Source organism: Vipera berus (genome assembly GCF_964194415.1).
Source record: "Vipera berus genome assembly, chromosome: 3".
Taxonomy (NCBI): domain Eukaryota; kingdom Metazoa; phylum Chordata; class Lepidosauria; order Squamata; family Viperidae; genus Vipera; species Vipera berus.
Genome location: NC_138204.1, coordinates 116,016,164 through 116,038,821, shown reverse-complemented (window position 1 = coordinate 116,038,821; position 22,658 = coordinate 116,016,164). Strand labels below are relative to the sequence as shown.

Below are 22,658 nucleotides of genomic sequence, written 5' to 3'. Positions count from 1 at the left end.
CTATGGTCGCCGCGGTGTTTGATGGGAATCGCCCTGAGCGGAGGGGGAGGGAGGGAAGAGGAGGACCTTCGTTTCTGGCGGCAGATACGGAGTGAGCGGCATGGCTCAGGCCGAGCCTGAGAAGATCTCGCTGTTGTCCGAAGTGGAGGGCTGGGATCCAGAGGCGTGCCGTCGCCAGCTCTCCGACGCCCTGCCGCGCCTTTTCATATCCTTCTCAATTGCAATAGCCGAGGCGCGGGAGCAATTGGGAAAGGTGTCCCCGCCCCTTCCTTTAATTCAGGGGTTCCCAGCCGGGGGGTGCGAGACGATATTCGAGGGGGGGGGGCGGGTGCGAAAACTTGGGTTTTCAGAATTATAGTATACCTAATTCATTGCTGCTGTTTAAGGGGTGGCTCTTTGAGCTGTCAGGCCTGGACTGAGGGGTTTGAATGATTTTAAATTGGGATTTTAATTTGGGGGGCCATATTAAATTTAATTTTATTTTAACTTAATTTTATACTGTATTGTTTTTAAATTTTGCCCTGTAAACCGCCCTGAGTCCTTCGGGAATAGGGCGGTATACAAATTGAAATAATAATAATAATAATAATAATAATAATAATAATAATAATATGATGTCAAGCATTCTAGTGGTGCGGGGTATGGAAAAGGTTGGGAGCCGCTGCTTTAATTAGTCGTATCCACTGCTGGCGTTTGGGATGATTCAATTTTTCTGTAAGTCAGGATGTTTACTTGCAAGCCAGTCAGTTAGTTGCTGGCAGCGAGCTAAGAGGAGAGGTAGAAAGGAAGCGCTGTAAGTGTGAGAAATGAAAACGGGGCCTAAACAACCTAGGTCAGGGGTAGGCAACCTCGGCTCTTTTATAACTCACGGACTTCGAGTCCCAGAATTCCTGAGTCAGCTATGCTGACTCTGGAATTCTGGGAGTTGAAGTCCGTGAGTCATAAAAGAACCGAGGTTGCCTACCCCTGACCTAGGTAAAGTCTCACACTCAGCAGTTTCCTGGGCATTAAATGTTTAACACTGAGTTTATCTGTTTTCCGCTCCCTTTCCAAAGACAGTGACTTACAATTAGTAACATAAAATTTTTAAAAAATGGATAGCAGTAGCATAACAGTAATAAAACAATGGAAACTTGGATAGGGCCCATTGTTCATACTTGAACAATGGGCCCTATCTAACAAAATGGAGAAAAGCAAAGTTCTACATTTAGGCAGGAAAAATCAAAGGTACAAGTACAAATTAGGTGAGACCTGGCTTAAAAACGGTAACTGTGAGAGGGACCTTGGAGTTCTAGTGGATGATCACTTGACTGTGAGCCAGCAGTGTGCAGCAGCAGCCAAAAAAGCTAATACAATCCTGGATTATAAAACCAGAGGCATAGAATCAAGATCATGGGAGGTATTAGTACCGCTTTATTAAACCCTAATAAGACCACACCTGGAATACTGCAGCCAATTTTGGTCACCATATCACACAAAAAATGTTGAGACTGGAAAAAATTCAAAGGCCTAGAGTCTAAAATACAAAGAACAGCTGCAGGACTTGGGTCTGGCTAGTGAGTCCATGGGTAGGCAACCTTGGCTCTTATATGACTCATGGACTTCAACTCCCAGGAATTCTGGGAGTTGAAGTCCATGAGTCATAAAAGAGCCGAGGTTGCCTAACCCTGGGCTAGTCTAAAGAAAAGAAGAAATAGAGGAGAGATGATAGCAGTATTCCAGTATTTGAGGGGCTGCCACAAAGAAGAGGGGGTCACATTATTCTCCAAAGCACCAGAGGGCAGGACAAGAAACAATGGTTGGAAACCGATCAAAGAGAGAAGCAACCTGGAATTAAGGAAAAACTTCCTGACAATGAGGACAATTAACCAGTGGAACAGCTTGCCTCCAGAAATTGTGGGCGCTCCATCACTGGAGATTTTTAAGAAGAGACTATTCACTAGACAGTCACTTGTCTGAAATGGTATAGGTTCTCCTGCTTGAGCAGGTGACTGGACTAGAAGACCTCCAAGGTCCCTTTCAGATTCGATTCTATTCTATTCCATTCCATTCCGAGGTTCTGATTTTTCTGAACCTCCCATGGATGGAGGAGGCTGTTGTCATAGCTTTCTACCTGGAGGGAATTAAAAGGTTGAAGCATGCACCTGACCTCACTGAAAAGGAGTGAAAGAATGAAACAGGGCTTCATTCTATGCTGTACACATGGAGGGGAACAAGGGCACAAAACTGGTGTCTGCTTCTCCCCATCTTGTGGTGTTGGCACTGGTTTCTAAACTCCAGCTTCATTCTTATTGGCCCGCTTATTTGCACCTCCTGTTCATTTGCTCACTTCCAACAGTGCATTCTATTAATATATTTTTAGGGAAAGTAAGATACAATGATACAGTGTGGTAAAAAAAATGTACAGCTTTATTTACTACATTATCACTTGAATTGCTTTTTGATTTTAAAGTGATCATGTTTATATTTTTAGATTTTTAAATTCCTGTTTTGTTTTTGTCTTTGTTTGCTGCCTTGAGTAGAAGGGCATGTAAATCAAATAGGTACATTTTTAATCCTCCAGCGTCCGTCATAAAGCTAGTTGTAAAGCACACATCTTAAATATACTAAAAGCTTTAACATTTAACTATTTTTTATGACAGAAACAAAAGACACGCAACATATTTCATGACCAGTAAGTAGTGTTTATTGAGACCAATGTTTTTAGCCACAGAATAGAATTTGGAAGCAACATTTTATTAGAGCATGGTTCTTATTTCAGTGCGTTAATGTTGGAGTTACTACTGAAGTCTCTTTGTCTGTTTTGTGCCTGACATTTTTGTTTGGTTGTTACTGTAATTGTTAAATGCAAACATGTAAAATGTTGCACCTGGGAATGGTTTGGAAACAGCGACTGTTAGAAAATATAGCCCCATTCTTATCAACTGAGATCAGATCTCATCTGTTTTACTGCAAGGTGCTTACCTCAAGGAGGTAGAGGGTTTGGTGAATTGGTGTAATAAAAACAGCCTAGTTTTAAGTGTTGGAAAAACTAAAGAGATCATTGTTGATTTTAGAAAAGCATATTAATGATTCACCTGTGGAGATGGTTAGCAGCATGAAACTTCTGGGTGTGCAGCTAACGAGTAGGCTGGCTTGGTCACTCAACAGCAAGACACTGCCTGCATTTTCTGTGTTGCATGAAAAAAGTACATCTTCCTTTCCCTGTCCTTACCACTTTCTACAGAGGGACGATCGAGAGCATCCTGTCATTGCGTTACAGTCTGGATTGGAAGCATCACTGCTTCAGACAGGAAGGCGGTGCAGAGAGTGGTGAGGACGGCTGAAAAGATTATTGGCAGTTCACACCCTTATATCCAGGACATAGCATATAAGCGATGCTTGAGCAGGGTCCGCAGTATTATCTGGGACGCTACACATCCTCTTCACAAACTGTTACCTTCTGGGAGGAGGCTTTGTGCTATATGAAGCAGAACATCCAGATTCAGTCACAGTTTTGTTCCGAAAAAACCTTGTGAACTCTCAAGCTTCCTCTTTCCGCTATGTATTCAAGATGGACAGTGATTAATATTTGTATGTTTTATATATAAGGGTGGTATATACAAATGTATCTATATAGCATGTCTATATGTGTGTTATGTATGTGTACACTTTTGAGAGCAAGCAACAGAATTTCATTTTTAATGTGTGCCAGTGTGCTTTCAGTAAAAAATGGCAAAGTCTTTCTCTCTCTCTCTCTCTCTCTCTCTCTCTCTCTCTCTCTCTCTCTCTCTCTCTCTCTTTATACAGTTATAATCATACTGATCTCTCACCCACTTTCAAATGTAATTCACAATGCTGATTTTGATTTGTAAAACATTAAACTGGGAAAAAGTATTCTAAATATCACCTTCTGACTCAAGTGCCAAAAGGCAAATGTTCTAGAATATTTTTACAGATCAGGGTAATCAGGAAAACATTTATAATGTAGTTTAAGATAATATAATTAATTATTGCCAAATTTGTTTGAAATGTCCATAACTGTAGAGTTTAGAGAGCTCTAGTTTTTTTGTTAATTTGGAGGAACCAAATACTTTTACACAATTTAAACTACCAACAAAACATATAGTTTCATTTTTCAGTTGGTTGCAATGACAAATTCTGTCTGATTCTAAATCACAATTGATATCTGTTTAGGCCTGGAGGATCCTGGAGTTTCAGTGTTGAGATACAAATCCTATGCTCTCCAAGCAACACACTTTTTTATTTGGAAGTAGTAATCTCATTTGGTGTAGCCAATATAGCTTAAATTGTACTGTAGTTTAGTTGAAAGAACCATTAGTATATACTGTGAATTAAATTAGCGTCCTCAGATGTTGATAAAGCTCAACTTTATTTTAAGATATGAATATGCTGTTTTTCTTAATATTTGTACTCTTTATATCAGACAACTGACAGTGGGATTCAGCATATAGGTAAGTAGTTGTTATATAGACTTTTAAAGTATGTTTAATTCCTTTATTTGTAATTATTAAATACTATGAATATACACAAAACAGGTTTATTTTGAACCCAGATCAAATCATTGTGGTCTGGAGGTTCTAATAAATTGTCTCAGGTCAGCCACAATTTACCATAACATTTTGGTGGTTCCAAGCTTTAGCATGACACAAAAACTGGGCAAGGCAAGCGGACCAAAGCTGGTGCTTTTCCATCTTTGTATCTCCCAGGAGGTATATCTCACCCGCCATCTGATGTGTGGACATTGTTATATTTATGTCAGCGAGACCTTTTCTGGAATCGCCCTGCTTATAGAAATTTAGAATTTCTCAAATGAACATCTAAATATGAGAGCTTAGAGCCAACCAAACTAAATTATCCTGTCAACCATCTCTTTCTTCAGTCAATGATACCAAAGAAACTAAATGTATTTATCCAACCTTGTTAGATCTTCGTAGTTAAATGTTTCAGAGAAAATGGAAGATTTTTCAGTAAACATGCCATATGGGAATTCAAAATGAAGGCAGCAGAGTATTCAATAAAGGAGAATATTTGTAGCTCAGGGTTGAAATGAGGGATCCTTGGTGTTCTCTAAGCTTGATTATTTTTTTGCAGATGTTTCATTACCCAAACTAGGTAATTTCATCAGTATTAGTCACTGATGATGTTGCCTAGTTTGGGTAATACAACATCTGCAGGAAAACCAAGTTCAGAGAGCACCAAGGACCCCTCAGAAAAGTATTCTCTGGCAATATATTAGTTATGTTTACTGTATGAGGATAAGACAAATTCTAAATATAACTTCAAATTCTAAGCATCATAAAATGTTTATTTAGAACTCTGCTTAATGAAGAATATTACATTTCTTAGACAATAAGCTCCATACTATAATCTCAGATTTCTGAAAAGATGCTGCCTTTTTTGCAGGATCAGGATGCTTAGAATTGCAGTCTTTTATCATTCTCATTATTTTGGCTTAGTCACCTATAAATCATTTTCTTTTAGATAAAAATCTGTTTAGTATTTGCATATTTGTGGTTAAAAGCTGTAAAACATCACATTGAGACTCCTAACTGGGATATAAAGCTTGGATTTATGATTTTATTAAATGTACTTATTTACAGATGTCTTAAGGATTCTGACAGAGAGATTTCTACCTCACATAAAGCTTCCAGAATTGGAGAAAGTTTTTTTCCCCCAAATATTTCCAAAGGTATGATATTGTATGTTATGAGCTGAAAAGTGTGAATTAATAACCACTGTGTGTGTGCATGCGTGCACATACACATGGACCTTTCCATCTTGCCTTCCTGGACAAGTTATTGAAGTTTTCTTGGCAAGGTTTTTCAGAAGCGGTTTACCATTTCCTCCTTTGTAGGGCTGAGAGAAAGTGAATAGCTCAAGGTCACCCCTCTGGCTTTGTGCTTAAGACAGGATGACAACTCACAGTCTCCTTGTTTCTAGCCTGATGCATTAACTACTAAAAACTGCCTCTAATAACTACTGGCTATGTTGATAGATTTCCACTTACAATCTTGAATTTAGATCAATGAGTCTGCCCTCCTTGCTTTTTTCCCCCTGTTTTCTTTATTGAAGGGGTTTCTGGTGTAGGGAGGGGGTTAAGCTAGGGAAAGCTTTTGGGAAGCTCTTCCTGAAGCTTTTGCCTGTGTATACAGATGGCTGGCTTCTTCAAAAGCTAGCAAGGCCAGGAAAGGTGGCCACCTAATTGGGGCGGAGGCCCAGCCCGCCCCTTTGTTGCCTAAGCATGGAGGCTTGTTTAGAAGCCTCTTGGGCATTGGAATGCAGTGCTAGGCACTAATCTACCTGGGTTCCTCCCCCTCCTCGGCTGTTTTTGACTTTGCAAACTTTTTGTTGCTTGTCTGCCTCCTTTATGGGCCCAGCTGGGTATGGGCCTCCCAGGGCGGCCTCCACCCATGCTCGCTTAAAAGACCCATGTGTTCATTTAACTTCAGCGTCAGAGCAAGAGATGAGGGCCATTAAGCAAGGTTGTCTTAATGGTTGTCACCACTTGCGACCGTAATGGACAGACTCCATTATGGTCATAGATTGAGGACTACCTGTATGCTTCTTTAATAAAGAAGACTATGTAAATATCTATATACCTAAGCACAATATAAAAAGTGTATTGTGGGATCAACCAAATTTAACTTAGCTAAGCATTGACTGGAATCTAAAAAGGCTACAATAATGTATATGCAGCTGGAATTTTGTTTTCTTTTTGCTAGCTGTCCCCCTATGGCCTCTTGGCCCTCCTCATTCTCTGCCAAGTTGTCTGTTAAATTTGGAGCTTCTGTTGTAGTGCTGTGCTATTGCACTGCAAGAAAATGAAAGCTGGGACTCCTGTCCCTTAATGCTCATGCTCTTTAGTTTCTTTCTAGAGAATCTGGAAAAACTTAAATAGGATATCTTAATCCTGTGTCTGCTTATATGAAGGCTTTTTGTTTGAGTGTCCTGGCTGATAACCACTAAAAAGGTAAAAGGTAAAGGTTCCCCCGCACATGCGTGCTAGTCGTTTCCGACTCTATTGGCTGGTGCTCATCTCCATTTCAAAGCCGAAGAGCCAGCGCTTGTCCGAGGATGTCTCCATGGTCATGTGGCCAGCATGACTAGACGCCAAAGGCGCACGGAACGCTGTTACCTTCCCGCCGTAGTGGTCCCTAGTTTTCTACTTGCATTTTTACGTGCTTTCGAACTGCTAGGTTGGTAGAAGCTGGGACGAGTAACAGGCGCTCACTCTGTTACACGGCACTCGGGATTCGACCCGCCAAACTGCCGACCATCTGATCGACAAGCTCAGCGTCCTAACCCACTGAGCCACCGTGTCCCACTCTGATAACCACTACGTACCTTGAATTTCTCTTGTATATATTAAAATCTATCAAGGGTAGTAAATGCCATCCCATTTTATAACAAATCATGTTTCGTTTGTATTTAATTTATTGCTTTCAATTAATATTGTTTTAATTTGTGATTGTTTTTGTTCAAACAGACCGTAGAATTATTTGACCTTTTATTATATGAAATATCCAATGAAGCCAAAAGATTAACAAATAAGAATGTACAGTTAAACATGATACTGAGGAACAATCTTCAGGTAAATCTAGCTCAAAGAATTGTCCACATCTTTTTTTTTTTCTACAATTTTAAGATTTGGGGGCTAATTTATACCAACTACAAAAAGTAAATCCACTGAAAATGTGTGAGCAGTTGCTGTTTTTGTCCTGTTGCATAGAATGTGTCTATGGCTGTTTAAAAGGCATCTGTATCTATTCCCATTATTTTTTGGATGAAAAAAAATGTAAGAGTCAATTGTGAATTGTAATTGATTTTTTAGTAAAGTAAAAACTGAAACGTGTTGAACGTATTTTGCAGATTTTTATTAATATTTGATGTGCCTCTGCCTATTCTCATCCATGCTGAAAATATAAGGAGAACCATTAATGCTGTATGCTTTGAAACAGAATTATAGGGTTGGAAGAGACCTTGGAGATCTTGTAGTCCAATCCCCTCCCCATGGCAGGAGCTCCTATACTAGACATGCCAAACACAAAGCTCTCAGACTGGATCCTGGCCGATATTTGGCCCCTGGGGATGACCCGGAGATGGCGAGGAACTGGCCCCCGCCGCCCTGGCCCCCGCCAGACTGGCAGACCCCAAAGCCTGCGCACAGGAGACGGTGAGCACACACGGGCTGACGGCATCTGGCAGCAGGGGCTGTGTAGCCCACTGTGAATACTGGGCCAGCCCTCTAACAGCAGTGCTGTGGCAGCACTGGCAGCACATGGAGTCCGGGGGTGGGGGCATGTGATGTGGACCGCTGGACACACCTACTCTGTCCCATCTCTTTTTGATTGGAGAGCAGGTCACCACTGGTCATCTCAGCCCGCTCAAGGGTCTTGCCCTTAGCCCGCGAGTGGAGCGCATTCCCCTCATGCACCTTGGTACCACCCGCCAGCTGCTCATGCAGGTCCATTAGGCCGCCGCCCAGAGCTGCAGGCCTACCCAGCACAAAGGAGGTGAAGCGGTTGTCTAGGAAGCCCGAGTAGAGGCGGTAGAGCATGCCCAGAGCCAGCAGGCAAAAGGCCACCCCAAGTGGGGAAAGCCGGATCCCCATCGGCATCATGGCTGCCCAGGCCCAGGAGAGATGGTGGGGGGAGGCACACAATCCTAGCTGGGACTGGGGGGCCATGGCATGGATGGGGATCTGGCTTTCCCCACTTGGGGTCGCCTTTTGCTTGCTGGCCCTGGGCGTGCTTTACCACCTCTACTTGAGCTTGCTACCTGGCTGTTTCGCCTCCTTTGTGCTGGGCAGCCAGGCGGTGGCAGTGGGCTAATGGACTTGTGTGAGCTGCTGGTGGCGGCAGCGCAAGGCGGGGCCAAGGTCTGTTGGGTGCGCAAGGGGAACAGGCTCCACGTGTGGGCTAAGGGCAAGATCTGCGAGGGGGTCGAGAAGATGGCCAGCAGTGACCTGCTCTCCAACTGCAAGGAAAAATAGATGGGACGGAGTAGGCGCCTCTGGCGGTCTGTATCACACGCCTCTGCCTGCTGCTAGAGGGCTGGCCCAGTATTCGCAGTGGGCTGCGGAGCCCCAGAGTGAGCTGGTTGAGGGGCCGGCAGGCTGTGGCTGCTGATGGACATCGTTGGCCCCCAAGCGCTCGCTGGCCTCTGTGTGCAGGGGCCAATGGTGTCAGGCACCAGCTGCCCCTGCCTCACTTTGCCTTGCCCTACCGTAATGGCACCCCCACCCTGCCTCGCCTCGCCCCACAGGATAAGCCTCTTGCTCACCACCCCACCTGCCAGAGACCCCCTGGATCTCCCCCAACCCTGCCCGGCCCCCATAGGTGTCCCCCCCACAAGCAGCATTGAGGTGCCCATGCTCACCCAGCCATGCCCACCCAGTCTGCTGTGACCACCATAGCCATGCCCACCCAATGGGCCACGCTCCCGTGCCCCCCCCCTTGAGGGCACCACAATGCTGAGGCAGCCCTCAGTGAAATTGAGTTTGACACCCCTGTCCTATACCATTCCAGACGAATGGACAACGTTCAGTTCCTAGTGAAACTTCCACAGGGTCTAGATTTTTCTTTCATGTTGTGAAGACAAGAACCTACTGAAAATATCTTTATAAACTGAAAAAAATATTATTGAGTAATTTTCCAATTTCTCAGTAACCCCCACAATATATAATTACTATGTTTCCCCGAAAGTTACAGTAGACCCAGCCCGATAGTAAGCCCTAGCTTGATTTTTTAGGGTGGACCTAATATAAGCTCTACTCCAAAACTTTAGGGCACACCCCTAAAAATCAAGCTAGGGTAGGGGTGGAGGGGGGTGAAGCTGCCCATGCACCCCGCACCCACTTACCTTAACCAATAGGACCACCACAGCCAGGCGTCCCACGCCCCGACACCTGTCGTGCTCCTGCTTGACTTCTTCTACGGCCTCTTGCCGCCACTTGTGGCCGGATGCCATGTGCTGCATTGCTCCATTGCTGCTCCTCCTGGCAGGACGCCACATGGTGCTTTGGGCCACTTCCGCTGCTTGCACAGTGCTTCGGGCTGCTTCTGTTGTTTGTGGCTGTAGGTCACATGGCGCTTTGGGCTGCTTCCGCTGCTTGCGTAGTGCTTCGGGCTGCTTCTGTTGCTCGCTGCTGTAGGTCACATGGCGCTTTGGGCCGTTTCCACTGCGAAAACGGCCCAAAGAGCCATGCAACGTCCTCCTGTTGCGCAACGAGTGGAAGTGGCCTGAAGCGCGTGAGCAACAGAAGCAGCCCCAAGTGCTGCGCAAGCAGCAGAAGCGGCCCAAAGAACCGCGCAAGCAGCAAAAGTGGCCTGAAGTGCTGCGGAAGCGGCCCAAAACAATTGAGCAGCGGCAGTGGCCTGAAACGTCATGTGGCGTCCTCCGGGAGGAGCGGCAATGGCGCAATGCGACGCATGGCGTCTGGCCACAGGCGGCGGCAAGCGGCCGCAGAAGTCAAGCAGCGGCACGACAGGTGTCGGGGTGTGGGAGGCCTGGCTCCAGTGGTCCTAAGGTAAGACTCTCTGAAATTAAGACCTAGTGCCTCTTTTGGAGGCAAAAAATATATAAGACTGGGTCTTAATTTTGGGGAAACATGGCACTAAATATAATGTATATAACTACTAAAACCCGTGTGTATAACCTTTAACTGAATGAAACTGCATCATAGGGCAACAAGTTTTGAACCAAGGTATCCCAAATGGGCTAGATTACAGAACACATCCAAAATCTGGGCCCCATGAATCTGTAATTGAAATTTGTCACATTTGTGGCTCCTTCAGTGCTGCAATACTGCCATCCAGAGGTTCAGCAGACCAGTCATGCTCTAGTTGTCTTCCAGAGATGGGGTAGACCAGTCCCACCATTGGCTGCTGGAGGTCAGTCGGCTGTGGTCAAGCCATCAGGAAGTTGGAAGTTGCTCCGGTTCCCACCACTGTTTTGCCCTTGGTTATTCTGTTTAGATAAGGAGATATCTTTGAAATGACAACCCAGCAGATCTTAGGTTGTCTAAGAATTTGCTAATAACTTAGACATGTAATTTGAGAAAAAGCAATTAATTGCAACTGCTACTTTTTTCTCTCAAGTTGCTGGATTTTCAAGATGAATGCTTTTCTGCCCAAGGCAGCTATATTGTTAAGATCAACTTAATGTAGGTTGAACCTGCCACTGAGCTAATAAAAATATTTTTTATACGTATTCTCAAGTTTAAACATTCCATTTGCAAAGAAAGAAACAAAATCAGTTTGATCTTTGTTTCGTATACATCAAATGCTGGATCTTTGTAGAGAGGCTAAACATGCAGATATATATTTTAAAACATTAAAAACATTGATGTCCAAAGTATTTACTTTGTTATTCTTCTTCTTTGAAGTCAAAATTTTAACAGTTAAGCTGATAATTTTTAAGACATCGTATTTATGCTGCAATATTCTTTTTGCAACATTTATTGATTCTTTTATTAATAATATTTTTTTCTTTCAGGCCCTGATACATATGTTAGAAGTATTAACAGGTTGTGTGCAACACATTTGTAGCAGACAGGAAATGGTACCCTTAGAACATATCTATAGCCTTCCCTCTTCTGTTCTTCATATAATCAAGAACACATTTCTACACTGCAAGGTTAGTGAGGCTAAGTTTTGAAAAGGAGCTGACATATACAAAACTGTCTGGAGATTCTCAGTCATCCAGGTCGTAGTTATCCCAAAGGTGCTTTTTCACGAGGCAACTGGACCTTCTTGTTTTTCTTTGAAGACGTTTTACTTCTCATCCAAGCTCTGACTGGATGGTGGGGAATGGAAGGATTTATACTCCTTGCAGACAGCTGGTCATTTGCATTCTTTTAGAAAGCCATTGAGGCCACCTGGAGGTTTATCTGTGTCATCAGGATCACCTGAGTAGTGTAAACGGGTGTGGAGACTTTTTGGAACTGCTGAAAGGACTGTCCCAAAGGGTTATTTTTTTCCAGGAGGCTTTCTTGTTTTTTCTTTGAAGATATTTCGCTTCTCATCCAAGAAGTTCTGACTACTATATTTCCTCCAAAATAAGACTTGGTCTTAGATTTTTTTTGCCTCCAAAAGTGGCATTAGGTCTTATTTTCAGGGGATGTCCTAGTTTTTTCATGTACAGGAGGCCCACTTCTTCTGCTTGCAGCCACTCGCAGGAAGCCATGCGGCACGTTGTGCCAATGCCACCACCACGAGGTGAGACAGATGGGGGAGGGGGGTGGAGCTTCCTACACACCTCCACCTGCTTACCTCAGTGCCCCTGCAGCCAGGCCTCCCACACCTCAACACCTGTCTCACCTCGCAGTGGCGGCACCAACAGAAGCCCGTGTGGCCGTTGGCCCTCTTCTTCTGGGCCACTCGCTTCCTTTGAAGTCCAGCAGTAAGACCCAAAAGTTGTTTATTATTTGTGGCTGACCACGGGTTCTTCTCGGGAAGTGAGGAGTGGGGCGCTGCCTTCAGTGCACCACACCCAGAGAAAGTCCAGAAAGAGGTGCTTCAGGTGCCACGTTCTTTGCCTGCCGCAAACAGCCCAAAGCCCACTGCTTGCACTCCTGCTTGCACTTGAGGCCACTGCCCACCCTATCCAACGTGCATGGGAGGCCCTGTGGTAAGCGGATAGTGGGTGCGCGGGGCAGCTCCACCTCCTCCCCACCTACCTTGCCTTGTGGTGCCGGACTGGCATACTGTGCGGCCTCCTGCCGCAAGCAGAAGTGAGCCGGTAGCCACGTGGGCTCCTGCTGGATGGAGCTGTTGGTGTCACTGCCATGAGGCGAGGCAGGTGTTGGGACCTGGGAGGCCTGGCTGCGAGGGCCTGAGGTAAGTGGGTGAGGGAGCATGGTGCACTCCACCCCCTCCCCCACCTGCCTCGCCTCACTCCATGGTAGCAGCACTGAAAACAACCAGACAGTGTGACAGAATAGGCAGGCTGCTGGCTGTGCAGGCTGTTATATAGGGCTTATTTGGAGGGAAGGGCTTCTATTGGGCGCACACATAAAAACCAAGCTAGGGCTTATTTTTGGGATAGGTCATATTTTTGGGGAAACACGGTAGATGGAGGGGAATGAAAGGGTTTATATTGCTTGCAGACAACTGGTCATTTGCATTCTTTTAGAGAGTCGTTGGGACCATTTGGAGGTTTACCTGTGTCCTGAGTAGTGCAAATGTGTGCCAAGCCTTCTTGGCTGCAAGCTGTGTTTTTCTGCCCTTTGTCCCTTCACTATTAAAGACAGGTGCAGGCTGTTGGGGATGGGTCTGTGTTGTCTGAATCTCAAACTGAAGCACAAATGGATCTGATAGTCTGCAGTCTTTTCTGTAAATCCATTCATACTCTCGCACCATTCAAAGGGTGTTCATCCCAAAGTGCATAGCTAAATGTCTATCAAGATTCTCAGTCATCCAGGTATGGTTGTCCCGAAGGTGCTTTTTTTCAGGAGGAAACTGGATTTTCTTGTTTTTTTCTTTGAAGACGTTTTGCTTCTTATCCAAGAAGTGCTGGAAGCTTCTTGGATGAGAAGCGAAACATCTTCAAGAAAAAGTCAGTTGCCTCCTGAAAAAAGCACCTTTGGGACAATCATACCTGGATGACTGAGAATCTCCATAGACATTTGCTGAAAGGACTGTGTTGTAGAGTAGAGATGGATGATGTCCCCCCCCCATGAGAGAGGGCTGTTCAGTTTTGACATAGATTGTCTCTTTCACGCCTCTTTCCAACCAGTGGTCCTCTCTGTCCAAAATGTGGACTTTGCTGTCTTCGAAAGAGTGGCCTTTGTCTTTTAAATGTAGATGGACTGCTGAATTTTGTCCTGATAGGTTTATTCTCCTATGTTGTGCCATGCGTTTATGAAGTGGTTGTTTCGTTTCCCCAATGTACAGATCTGCACATGGCTCACTGCATTGTACTGCATTTACCACATTGCTCAATTTGTGTCTGGGTGTTTTATCCTTGGGGTGGACAAACTTCTCCTTAGTGTATTCTTGGGTTTGAAATGTGCACGTATGTTGTGTTGGCTGAAAATCCTTCTGAGCTTTTCTAATATTCCTGCAACGTATGGAATGACAACGTTGATTTGTTTATTGTTTTCTTCTTTGTCTGTTATGGACAAAAAAGCCCCAGCAGGAGCTGATCCATAATAGACAAAGAAGAATAGAAGCCTTCAAGTTTCTTGGACCATATCAACTGCTGATCTAGTAATCTAACTTTATTTTTGAATTTTTGTTTTGCTACAGAACAGTGAATCTTTATATGCAGAGTGTCTCCACGTGGTTTCTGATTTACTACAGTCTTTGTTTAAGGGGACCTATAGTTTGCAAAAAGAGTTTATGATACTATTGGATATTTTGTCTGTAAATTCCTGTGCTACTGAAGACAGCATAAGAATTATGGCATCAGGTGTGTAATTTTAAATAGATCTCACTTTATTAGTACATGGCACTAAATGTCCAAATTCTCTTCTTTTTGGTGAACATTAATGTTAAAGAAAGATAATTTCATGAAAGTAATAGAAAGTCTTCATTGACTATATATTCAACATAACCATCTATTGTATTCAATACTGATTTTTTTCTTGCATTTTACTTTTATATTTATTTCCTCTATAGTGATTCACACTATGCTGGAGATCTGTTCTGCTATTTCCAGCATAGATCATGCACTTCACGCAAACACATGGAAGTTTATAATCAGGTAATTTTAAGCTATCAATTTTATTAATTATGCAGTCTAAAGTTTGAAATGGGATTGGATAGGGTTTCCATCCTGCATTCTGTATCTTGCAGTAGCACACGAGGAATGTTGGGAGTATTCAGTAGCAGAAAATGGAGACCTATCTTCTCTCTTCATTGTTTCACTGCAACTAGTATACAGAGGCTTGATTTTCCCAAGCAGGAGGGCTACTAAGTCTTCAAGACTTTGATAAACCTCCATGAATGTATCTAATACCCTTTTAAAGCCATATAATTTAATGGCTATCTCCATATCCTGTGTTGAGTTAATTCCACAGATAACTCATGAGTTTTTGGGTAGAAGTACATTCTTTTGTCTGTTCTAAATCTCTTCCCTAGCTAAATTTGACTTCCAGGACCATCTGACTAATTATAAGTTTCTTCACTGTTCTTATTATTGATGTAGAATATAGAATAACAGGGTTGGTAGGGACTTTGGAGGTCTTCTAGTCCAGGGGTGTCAAACTGCCGGCCCAGAGGCCAGACACATCACGACAAAATCGCGCCCACCCCATTGCTGGCAATGGGAAAAAAGTTCTGATACGTCGTGCGACATCACGTGACATCGCAAGTTTGACATGTCTAGTCTAGTCCAACCTCTTGCTTGAGCAGGGGACCCTATACCATATTTGGGGCAGGAACAGTACCCATTTTGTAATATTATGTGCAGAAACATCTTCTTTCACTTCTGACTGCTGGTAAGATCATGGCTCATTCTTTTAGGGTAGTTATTCAGCATTCTCTGAATATCCGGTATCTGGTGATCTCATTTGATTAATCTTCAGAGCTTATAGGGATGCTTTTTGAAATCGGCAAAAGTGTGACAATAAGTTCTTGAATTTTAGTCAGCATTTGTTCTGACTTATGACCCCCAAAGAAAACTGTGTGGTATATCCGTTTTGTCAAGCTTGCCCCGAGTAGGTTGTTGTAACTCCAAGACTGCAGACATCTCTCAGAGCAGCTACAATCAACTTTGGAGGAAAACCACACCTGAGCCCTCCCAATTTGTAGAATGTGAGTCCTGTTTCTGGATGCCACAGTTTGAACAGTCTTGACCAAGATCAGAAAATGCTACTTGCATTCATCTAGTCAGGACCACTGTCGATTCAACATCTCGTAGATCACTCAACGTGAATCTGTGAACCCGGGGCATTTTGTCACAAATGTAAGCCAGAAATACAAGAAGAAGAAGAAAGAAAAAACTAAGATCTTTTTTCAACTCCTCTAATGTTCTCTGCATCAATAATGACAGATGCTGATCTTCCCCATATATACCAGTTGCCATATCCACACTTGTTCATTGTTAGAAAGAATGATGCCAACTATTAAAAATTGTTAAGAACTGTTGAATATTTGTCTTTGCCAGGCAGATTCTCAAGCACAAATCCTTAATAAAGGACAGTTTGAAACATCCTGATATCTTTAGTGGCCTTTGTGAGGACATCTTGTTTTCTTTCCAATCTTGTTTGCAACTGGCTGAACACATGAAACTGTCTGGAACCCAGGTGAATAGATTATAACACACCTTTCTTAAACTGATGCTCCCAGATATCTTGGGAGGAAAAGTGTCAAGTCCTAACTAATTTGGCTCCAAGCCTTAATCTGGTGCTATGAAGCAGTGGTTTATCAGGGACTTCATGGAAAAATGTCGGTTTCATAAATTGAGCATGCTATAGTCTGGCATACAAATTATATATTTTTTTCAGATTGGCTATAAAATGCCTGACATACAATGGAAGCAAAGATCTTGTTAAAGCTATTTTCAAAATTCTTAAGCACTTGTATCAGATTATTGAATTTACACAACTAAAAGGGGCATATTAGCAGCTGTACCACAAATTTCATAATCAAGTGTTTCTCTCCTCACTTCTTCTGATCATGTTAAATTGTCATTATCATGCACATCAGTGATTAGAAGACCCAAATGTTGCCTCAGTTCCTACCTGAACTGACTTGTCCAGGGGAGTGGGAATGAGATAACTTGAACTTAGATAATTTTTCTAGGACATTTTTAGTGCTGTACATTTCAGATATTCTGTTTTTTTTTTGAATAGGAGATTATTGATTATAAAATATTCCAGAGAACGATAAAACTGTGTAGATTCTTTGCCAATTCTCTAATGCACTACATCAAGGTAAGTTGTAATTGGCTTCAATTTTATTAATATTTATTTAGCATTCTTACTAATGGTGGTGCTGTGCTGTGTACTTTTTACTCAAAGCTACAAATGAACATGGCCAAACTTCATTACTAAAACCCTATTCTATTCTTTTTCTCTAAATCTTCCATTGGAATACTAATAGTATTCCATGTAGTACTTCTAAATCAACAAAAACACTTCTTCATGAAAATATTCTGAATTACATTACCACCTAAGTAACATTAAATTATATTAGCAAGTGTATTATTAACCCCATTGCTCAACTTTAAAATGCTTCCAGGATTGCTTGCATATCATTTGGCCTCCAAGAGTGAATGCAGTCCTGTCATTTATCGGAGATGCTGTCAAGCTACAATGACAATGACGCACCAACAGGCTGCTCAATTACAGAAAAGAAAACTTCATTTGATTTCTGAATCTTTAATTTAATGTGCAAGTCTCTCCATTGCCTTGGCAGAACTATGTGTAACCCTCAAGACTGTGAATTTAAAATTCATAGTTTTAAATCAGTGTATTATTTGTAATTATGCATGTGACTTATATCCTAACTTTTGCTACTAAAGGCAGCTAACCAAATTAAAAGTACAAAAAATAATTCTTATTAATTCATCAATTAATTAAATAAAGCCCTGGCAAAAGAGAATGGGGGAGCAAAATAACTTCTATGGCAATGTAGCCCACAATCTGGGAGCAGTGCCAGGAGCAAGGCCCTCTCCTCTGTGCCAGAGAAATGGACTCTAAGAGAAAAAATGGATAGTTCAGTATCCAGCTAGATATATTAGAGCAGACATATCAAACTCGCGACGTCACGCGACGTATCGGAGCTTTTTCTCTATTGCCGGCAATGGGGTGGGTGTGGTTTCCTGGTGACGCGTCCAACCCATGGGCCGGCAGGTTGACACCCCTGTATTAGAGAAATGGTTCCCGTAGCTAGTCAGTCCCTAAGCCAGTTGGGTTTTTAAAAGTTAGCACTAATATTCTAACCCACAGGTGTCAAACTCGTATCGTGTCACGTGACATAACGTATTGTGACCTTTTTTGCCTTTGTGGAGCTGCGGAGTTGCCTGCGCGTGACGCATCCAGCCTGCGGGCTGCCAGTTTGACAACCCCTATTCTAAATAATACTTGGGAAGCAACGAGTCACCTGAGCAGATATTTCAGTATAGGCACCTTTGACTCTTCTATCTTGTGCTAGTTTATACTTAGCTATACCATGTTTTGAGCCAGCTGAACTTTGCAGTACTTTCCAGACTCTTAGCAGCATACATTGCAACGGCTGAGATGGAGTGTGATTGGGTTATAGGTAAAATTTGCTAAATTTGAATGACTCAGGAAGTAGCATACTAGTTATTAGCATAATAGGTTTCTCATCACATGTGCCAGCACAGCTGAGGATTAAAGAGCATTCCCAGTCTGTAGATTCTAGAGAGAGCACAACACTATCTGGACTCGTGGCCTCTGATTCCAGTTTACTGTTGCTCAGCATCTCCTCTTGGTGGTTTTGGAGGTTTTGGCATTTGTATTTAACACTGTTTAACGCTGTTTGCTTTACAGGAGTTCACTTCATTCCTGGTAGATTCTTGCTATCAGCTTCACCAGACATATCTTCAAATATACAGGTAAATGAAACCTAGCTAATAACTATTTGATCTTACTATAGAATGCTCCCTCTATCCATGTTTTTTGGGCTTCAATTTGGAACTAATTTAAAAGCCATTTTCCAGGTTGCTGTTGTTAGTTGCGAAGTCGTGTCCAACCCATCGCGACTCCACGGACAGCGTTCCTCCAGGCCTTCCTGTCCTCTACCATCTTCTGGAATCCATTTAGGCTCACGCCTACTGTTTAAGTGACTCCATCCAGCCACCTTATTCTCTGTTGTCCCCTTCTTCTTTTGCCCTCAATCTCTCCCAGCATTAGGCTCTTCTCCAGTGAGTCCTTCCTTCTCATTAGGTGGCCAAAGTATTTGAGTTTCAACTTCAGGATCTGGCTTCAACTTCAGGGTTGATCTCCTCTAGGAGTGACCGGTTTGATCGCCTTGCAGTCCTAGGGACTTGCAGGAGTCTTCTCCAGCACCATATTTCAAAGGCCTCAATTCTTTGGGGCTCAGCCTTTCTTATGGTCCAACTTTCACAGCCATACATTGTAACTGGGAAGACCATAGCCTTGACTATACGCACTTTTGTTGGCAGGGTGATGTCTCTGCTTTTTAGTGTTCTGTCTAGATTTGCCATGGCTTTCCTCCCCAGGATCAAGCGTCTTTTAATTTCTTGGCTGCAGTCCCCGTCTGCGGTGATCTTGGAGCCCAGGAAAATAAAATCTGTCACTACCTCCATTTCTTCCCCATCTATTTGCCAGGAAATGAGAGGGCCGGATGCCATGATCTTGGTTTTCTTAATGTTAAGGGTACTACATCTACATGGAGTAAATAAGCAGTGGGGTACCTCAAGGTTCCCTCTTAGGCCCAGTACTCTACAATATCTTCATAAATGAATTAGATGAGGGAATAGAAGGGGAACTCATCAAATTTGCAGATGACACTAAGCTGACAGGAATAGCCAACACCCCAGAAGACAAGCTCAGGATCCAAAAGGATCTTGGCAGACTTGAACAATGGGCCTGTCCAACAACATAAAATTTAATGTGGAGAAAAGCATGGTTTTAGACCTAGGCAGGAAAAACCAAAGGTACAAGTACAGATTAAACTCAAAAACAATAACTACGAGAGGGAGCTTGGAGTCCTAGTGGATGATCACTTAAACATGAGCCAGCAGGTGTGTGGCAGCAATCAAAAAGGTTAATACAATCCTTGGTTACATAAACAGAAGCATAGAATCAAAATCACATGAAGTATTAGTACCGCTTTATAAATCCATAGTAAAAGCGCAACTGAAATACTGCATGCAGTTTTGCTCACCACAACGGGGAAAAAGATGTTGAGACTGAAAAGAGTTCAGACAAAAGCAACAAAGATGATTAAAGACCTGGAGACTAAAACATATGAAGAAGGGTTGCAGGAATTGGGTATGACCAGTCTAGAGGAAAGAAGGACTAAGGGGGGACACGATAGCAGTATTCCAGTATTTGAGGGGCTGCCGCAAAGAAGAGGGGATCAACTTATTCTGCAAACCACCAATTTTAAGACTTAACAATTTTGTAAATAGGATTTTGTGAACTACCGTACCTCAGTTTGCTTCGCTCAGTTTTCCTCATCTCAGCATGTTTAAATCTTACATCAATTAGGCCCTTTCATATTTTATTTTATTTATTTTATTAAATTTGTATACTGCCCTTCTCCCGGAGGACTCAGGGCGGTGAACAGGGCATATATAAATAGAAAATACAAAAATTAAAAGAGAATTAAACTATTGCCCAGATAAAAAACAGTAATAATATAAAAACCCATTAAAAACCCTAACGTCCCCCATCAGGCCAGGCCAGCTTGTTCAAATAAATGGGTCTTCAGACCGCGCCGGAAGGAGCGAAGGTCCGGTGCCGTCCGGAGCTCAACCGGCAGTTGGTTCCATAGAGCCGGAGCGCCCACAGAGAAGGCCCTCCCCCTGGGGGCCACCAGACGACATATATGTTGATTAAACTGTAGCTCACAATAGCTTGTGCCTTATAGTACATTGGTTATCTTAAAAGGTCTTTCTGAAGTGCTAAATGTAACCTTTGAACTTCTAATCATTTGGGAATAAGATATTTGAAAAAAAATTTAAACGGCCCTGCTTTGTACTGTTTTGAATCCTAAAAGTTCATTTTTAATATTTAATATTATACCTCAGTAGTTAAGGGCATGTTAAGTGCTGTGTAACAAATGAGATTTGCACAAGGCATACAGCAATGAGACATTCTGCATTTTTTTTCAACAGTAAGTTTCCACCAAGTCTTCATGCTGTCATGATTTCCGAGGCCCATCAGGATGAAATAGCCAAGGGATTCCTAACGTCACTGGATTCTCTCGTCCTCCCGTTACTTTCCTTTAGGCCTTTTGTAGAAGTCGTGTTAAGTAAAACTTCAGGTAGGCTTAAAAATCCTGACTGTGCTCCAGTATATTAAGTTGCCACAAAGAAATATTACTGTGTATATAAAGGCTCTTTTACTTGCCCATCTCTTGTAGAATATAGACTTACTGCAACAGTATTGCATGCATTTTCAAATCAAATGTAGCCATAACCTGCTTAATTCAATTTCTTTTATTTTCTTATTGTAGCTAATGGGATTTTCATACAAGAACAAAGTAAGAAATATGTCAGCTGCATCTGATTTCTTTGCCTTTTTTTAGGTACATCATAGCTCAAGCATGAGTAATCATGATTGGTTCTAACTCTTCAAACTGCTAATTATAACTGAGATTTAACTACCAAATCAGGAAATAAAGTAAAACGCAGTTTAAACTTTTGGAAGACCAACAGCAAATATTTTTAAAAGATAGGTTTCCTAGTAAGATAGTTTAGGTTGCCATTATAAGTTTCAGTTCCATGCACTATCAAGATATAAATTCCAGTATTTCTAGCGTTGTACATTTTTTGTAGATTTGCTAGACTTGTCAAACTTGAGAAGTCAATAACAATTATGTATTTGCTTTGTTATTTATTTAACCAAAATGCATTTGCTGTCTCCTTTTCCAAACTGCAGCTCTCTCTCCTGAGCTGCATTTCCCACAGTCTCAGCTTCTTCTTTCTATAATGGACATGTTACCATCCCAGTCCCAGGATGTGCAGGCTCTGTGGAACAGAGGAAGTCAGCTCCCAGAAGAGATTCCCAGGTACTTTCTTGCTACTGCCATGAATCTGTGTTGGCATGGGTGGATGTATTTGAGCCTGATTATTTTCTGCTGACAAGCCAAGACTTTGCTACATCCTGAACTTGCTTTATGAAAACAGACTACATTGTTTTGGTGAAGGAAATGTAGTATTTGGCTTTAAGGAAGCAAGTGAAATTCAACATTGAGTTTTAAATTAATCTGTTTACAATGCTAAGGATGACATACTAACTTATATTTGACCTATGTAATTGGTGTCATCCTTGAGTTTGTTTTTTCCAGAAATCTAGTGTTTAATAATATGCTTCAGTCTCTATTTGCTTTAGTGATATGTGAGGATGAGTACCAAGGATCTTTGTGGAGCATGAACTCTTCTATTCTGTTTCTTCACAGGTTGCCCTTGTTTGCAGCCCTTCTGCTCAGTCTTCAGCAGTGCTCTAGTGAGCTCTCCCTCCCTCTCCTCTTGCAAAGAACGAGAGAGACGGAGCAAACCAAGGGCCCTTTCACCTTTTACCACCATGTTTGCATCCACTTGTGTACCTTTATAACATCCCTCTCAGCGTCACATTTCCATTTACTGGTAAGGAATGTTGCAACTCTTAACTTGGAATAGTGTTTGAATGTTTAAATCAGGCATTTATTTTGGGAGATTTGGATAGATCATGCTTCACTAACGTGGATTACACTAGCACGATCAATAATTGTGATTTAAAAGTAAAAAATTGCACACGCCACATACTATATTATCATTATTAAAATTGAGCTCTTATTAGCTTCAACTTTTCAGTGCATTGTTGCTCTTTCCTCCATCTATTTCTCTATTGCTCCTGATCCATGTAAATTGTTCATTATATATCTCACTAACACCTTACTCAGAATATATCTGCTCTAAGGCTAACATTTCATATTGTAGCCTTGTGTTATTTGATGGTGATAATGTGATATACATGGCCAGAAGTCTACTCTTTCTCCCAAATAGAATCATGA

General features: G+C 42.4%; 1 protein-coding gene across 2 annotated transcripts in view; it reads left to right on the top strand.

The window, feature by feature from the left end:
• The first annotated feature begins 2,451 nt into the window (after nucleotides 1–2,451).
• The window catches only part of FIRRM (FIGNL1 interacting regulator of recombination and mitosis), a 37,537-nt gene continuing 17,330 nt past the window's right edge, over nucleotides 2,452–22,658 (top strand). The window contains exons 1-14 of one of the 2 annotated variants that reach the window (XM_081326145.1): nucleotides 2,452–2,674; nucleotides 3,227–3,312; nucleotides 4,427–4,454; nucleotides 5,604–5,692; nucleotides 7,490–7,594; nucleotides 11,500–11,640; nucleotides 14,253–14,415; nucleotides 14,625–14,709; nucleotides 16,114–16,252; nucleotides 16,802–16,882; nucleotides 18,464–18,528; nucleotides 20,779–20,927; nucleotides 21,545–21,674; nucleotides 22,065–22,251. In XM_081326145.1, coding sequence (XP_081182271.1) covers nucleotides 2,668–2,674; nucleotides 3,227–3,312; nucleotides 4,427–4,454; nucleotides 5,604–5,692; nucleotides 7,490–7,594; nucleotides 11,500–11,640; nucleotides 14,253–14,415; nucleotides 14,625–14,709; nucleotides 16,114–16,252; nucleotides 16,802–16,882; nucleotides 18,464–18,528; nucleotides 20,779–20,927; nucleotides 21,545–21,674; nucleotides 22,065–22,251 — 1,455 coding nt within the window. In that variant the 5' untranslated portion in view covers nucleotides 2,452–2,667. Of the gene's footprint in view, nucleotides 2,675–3,226; nucleotides 3,313–4,426; nucleotides 4,455–5,603; nucleotides 5,693–7,489; nucleotides 7,595–11,499; nucleotides 11,641–14,252; nucleotides 14,416–14,624; nucleotides 14,710–16,113; nucleotides 16,253–16,801; nucleotides 16,883–18,463; nucleotides 18,529–20,778; nucleotides 20,928–21,119; nucleotides 21,147–21,544; nucleotides 21,675–22,064; nucleotides 22,252–22,658 lie in introns of those variants that run through there. The other variant, XM_081326146.1, reaches the window with a different exon arrangement.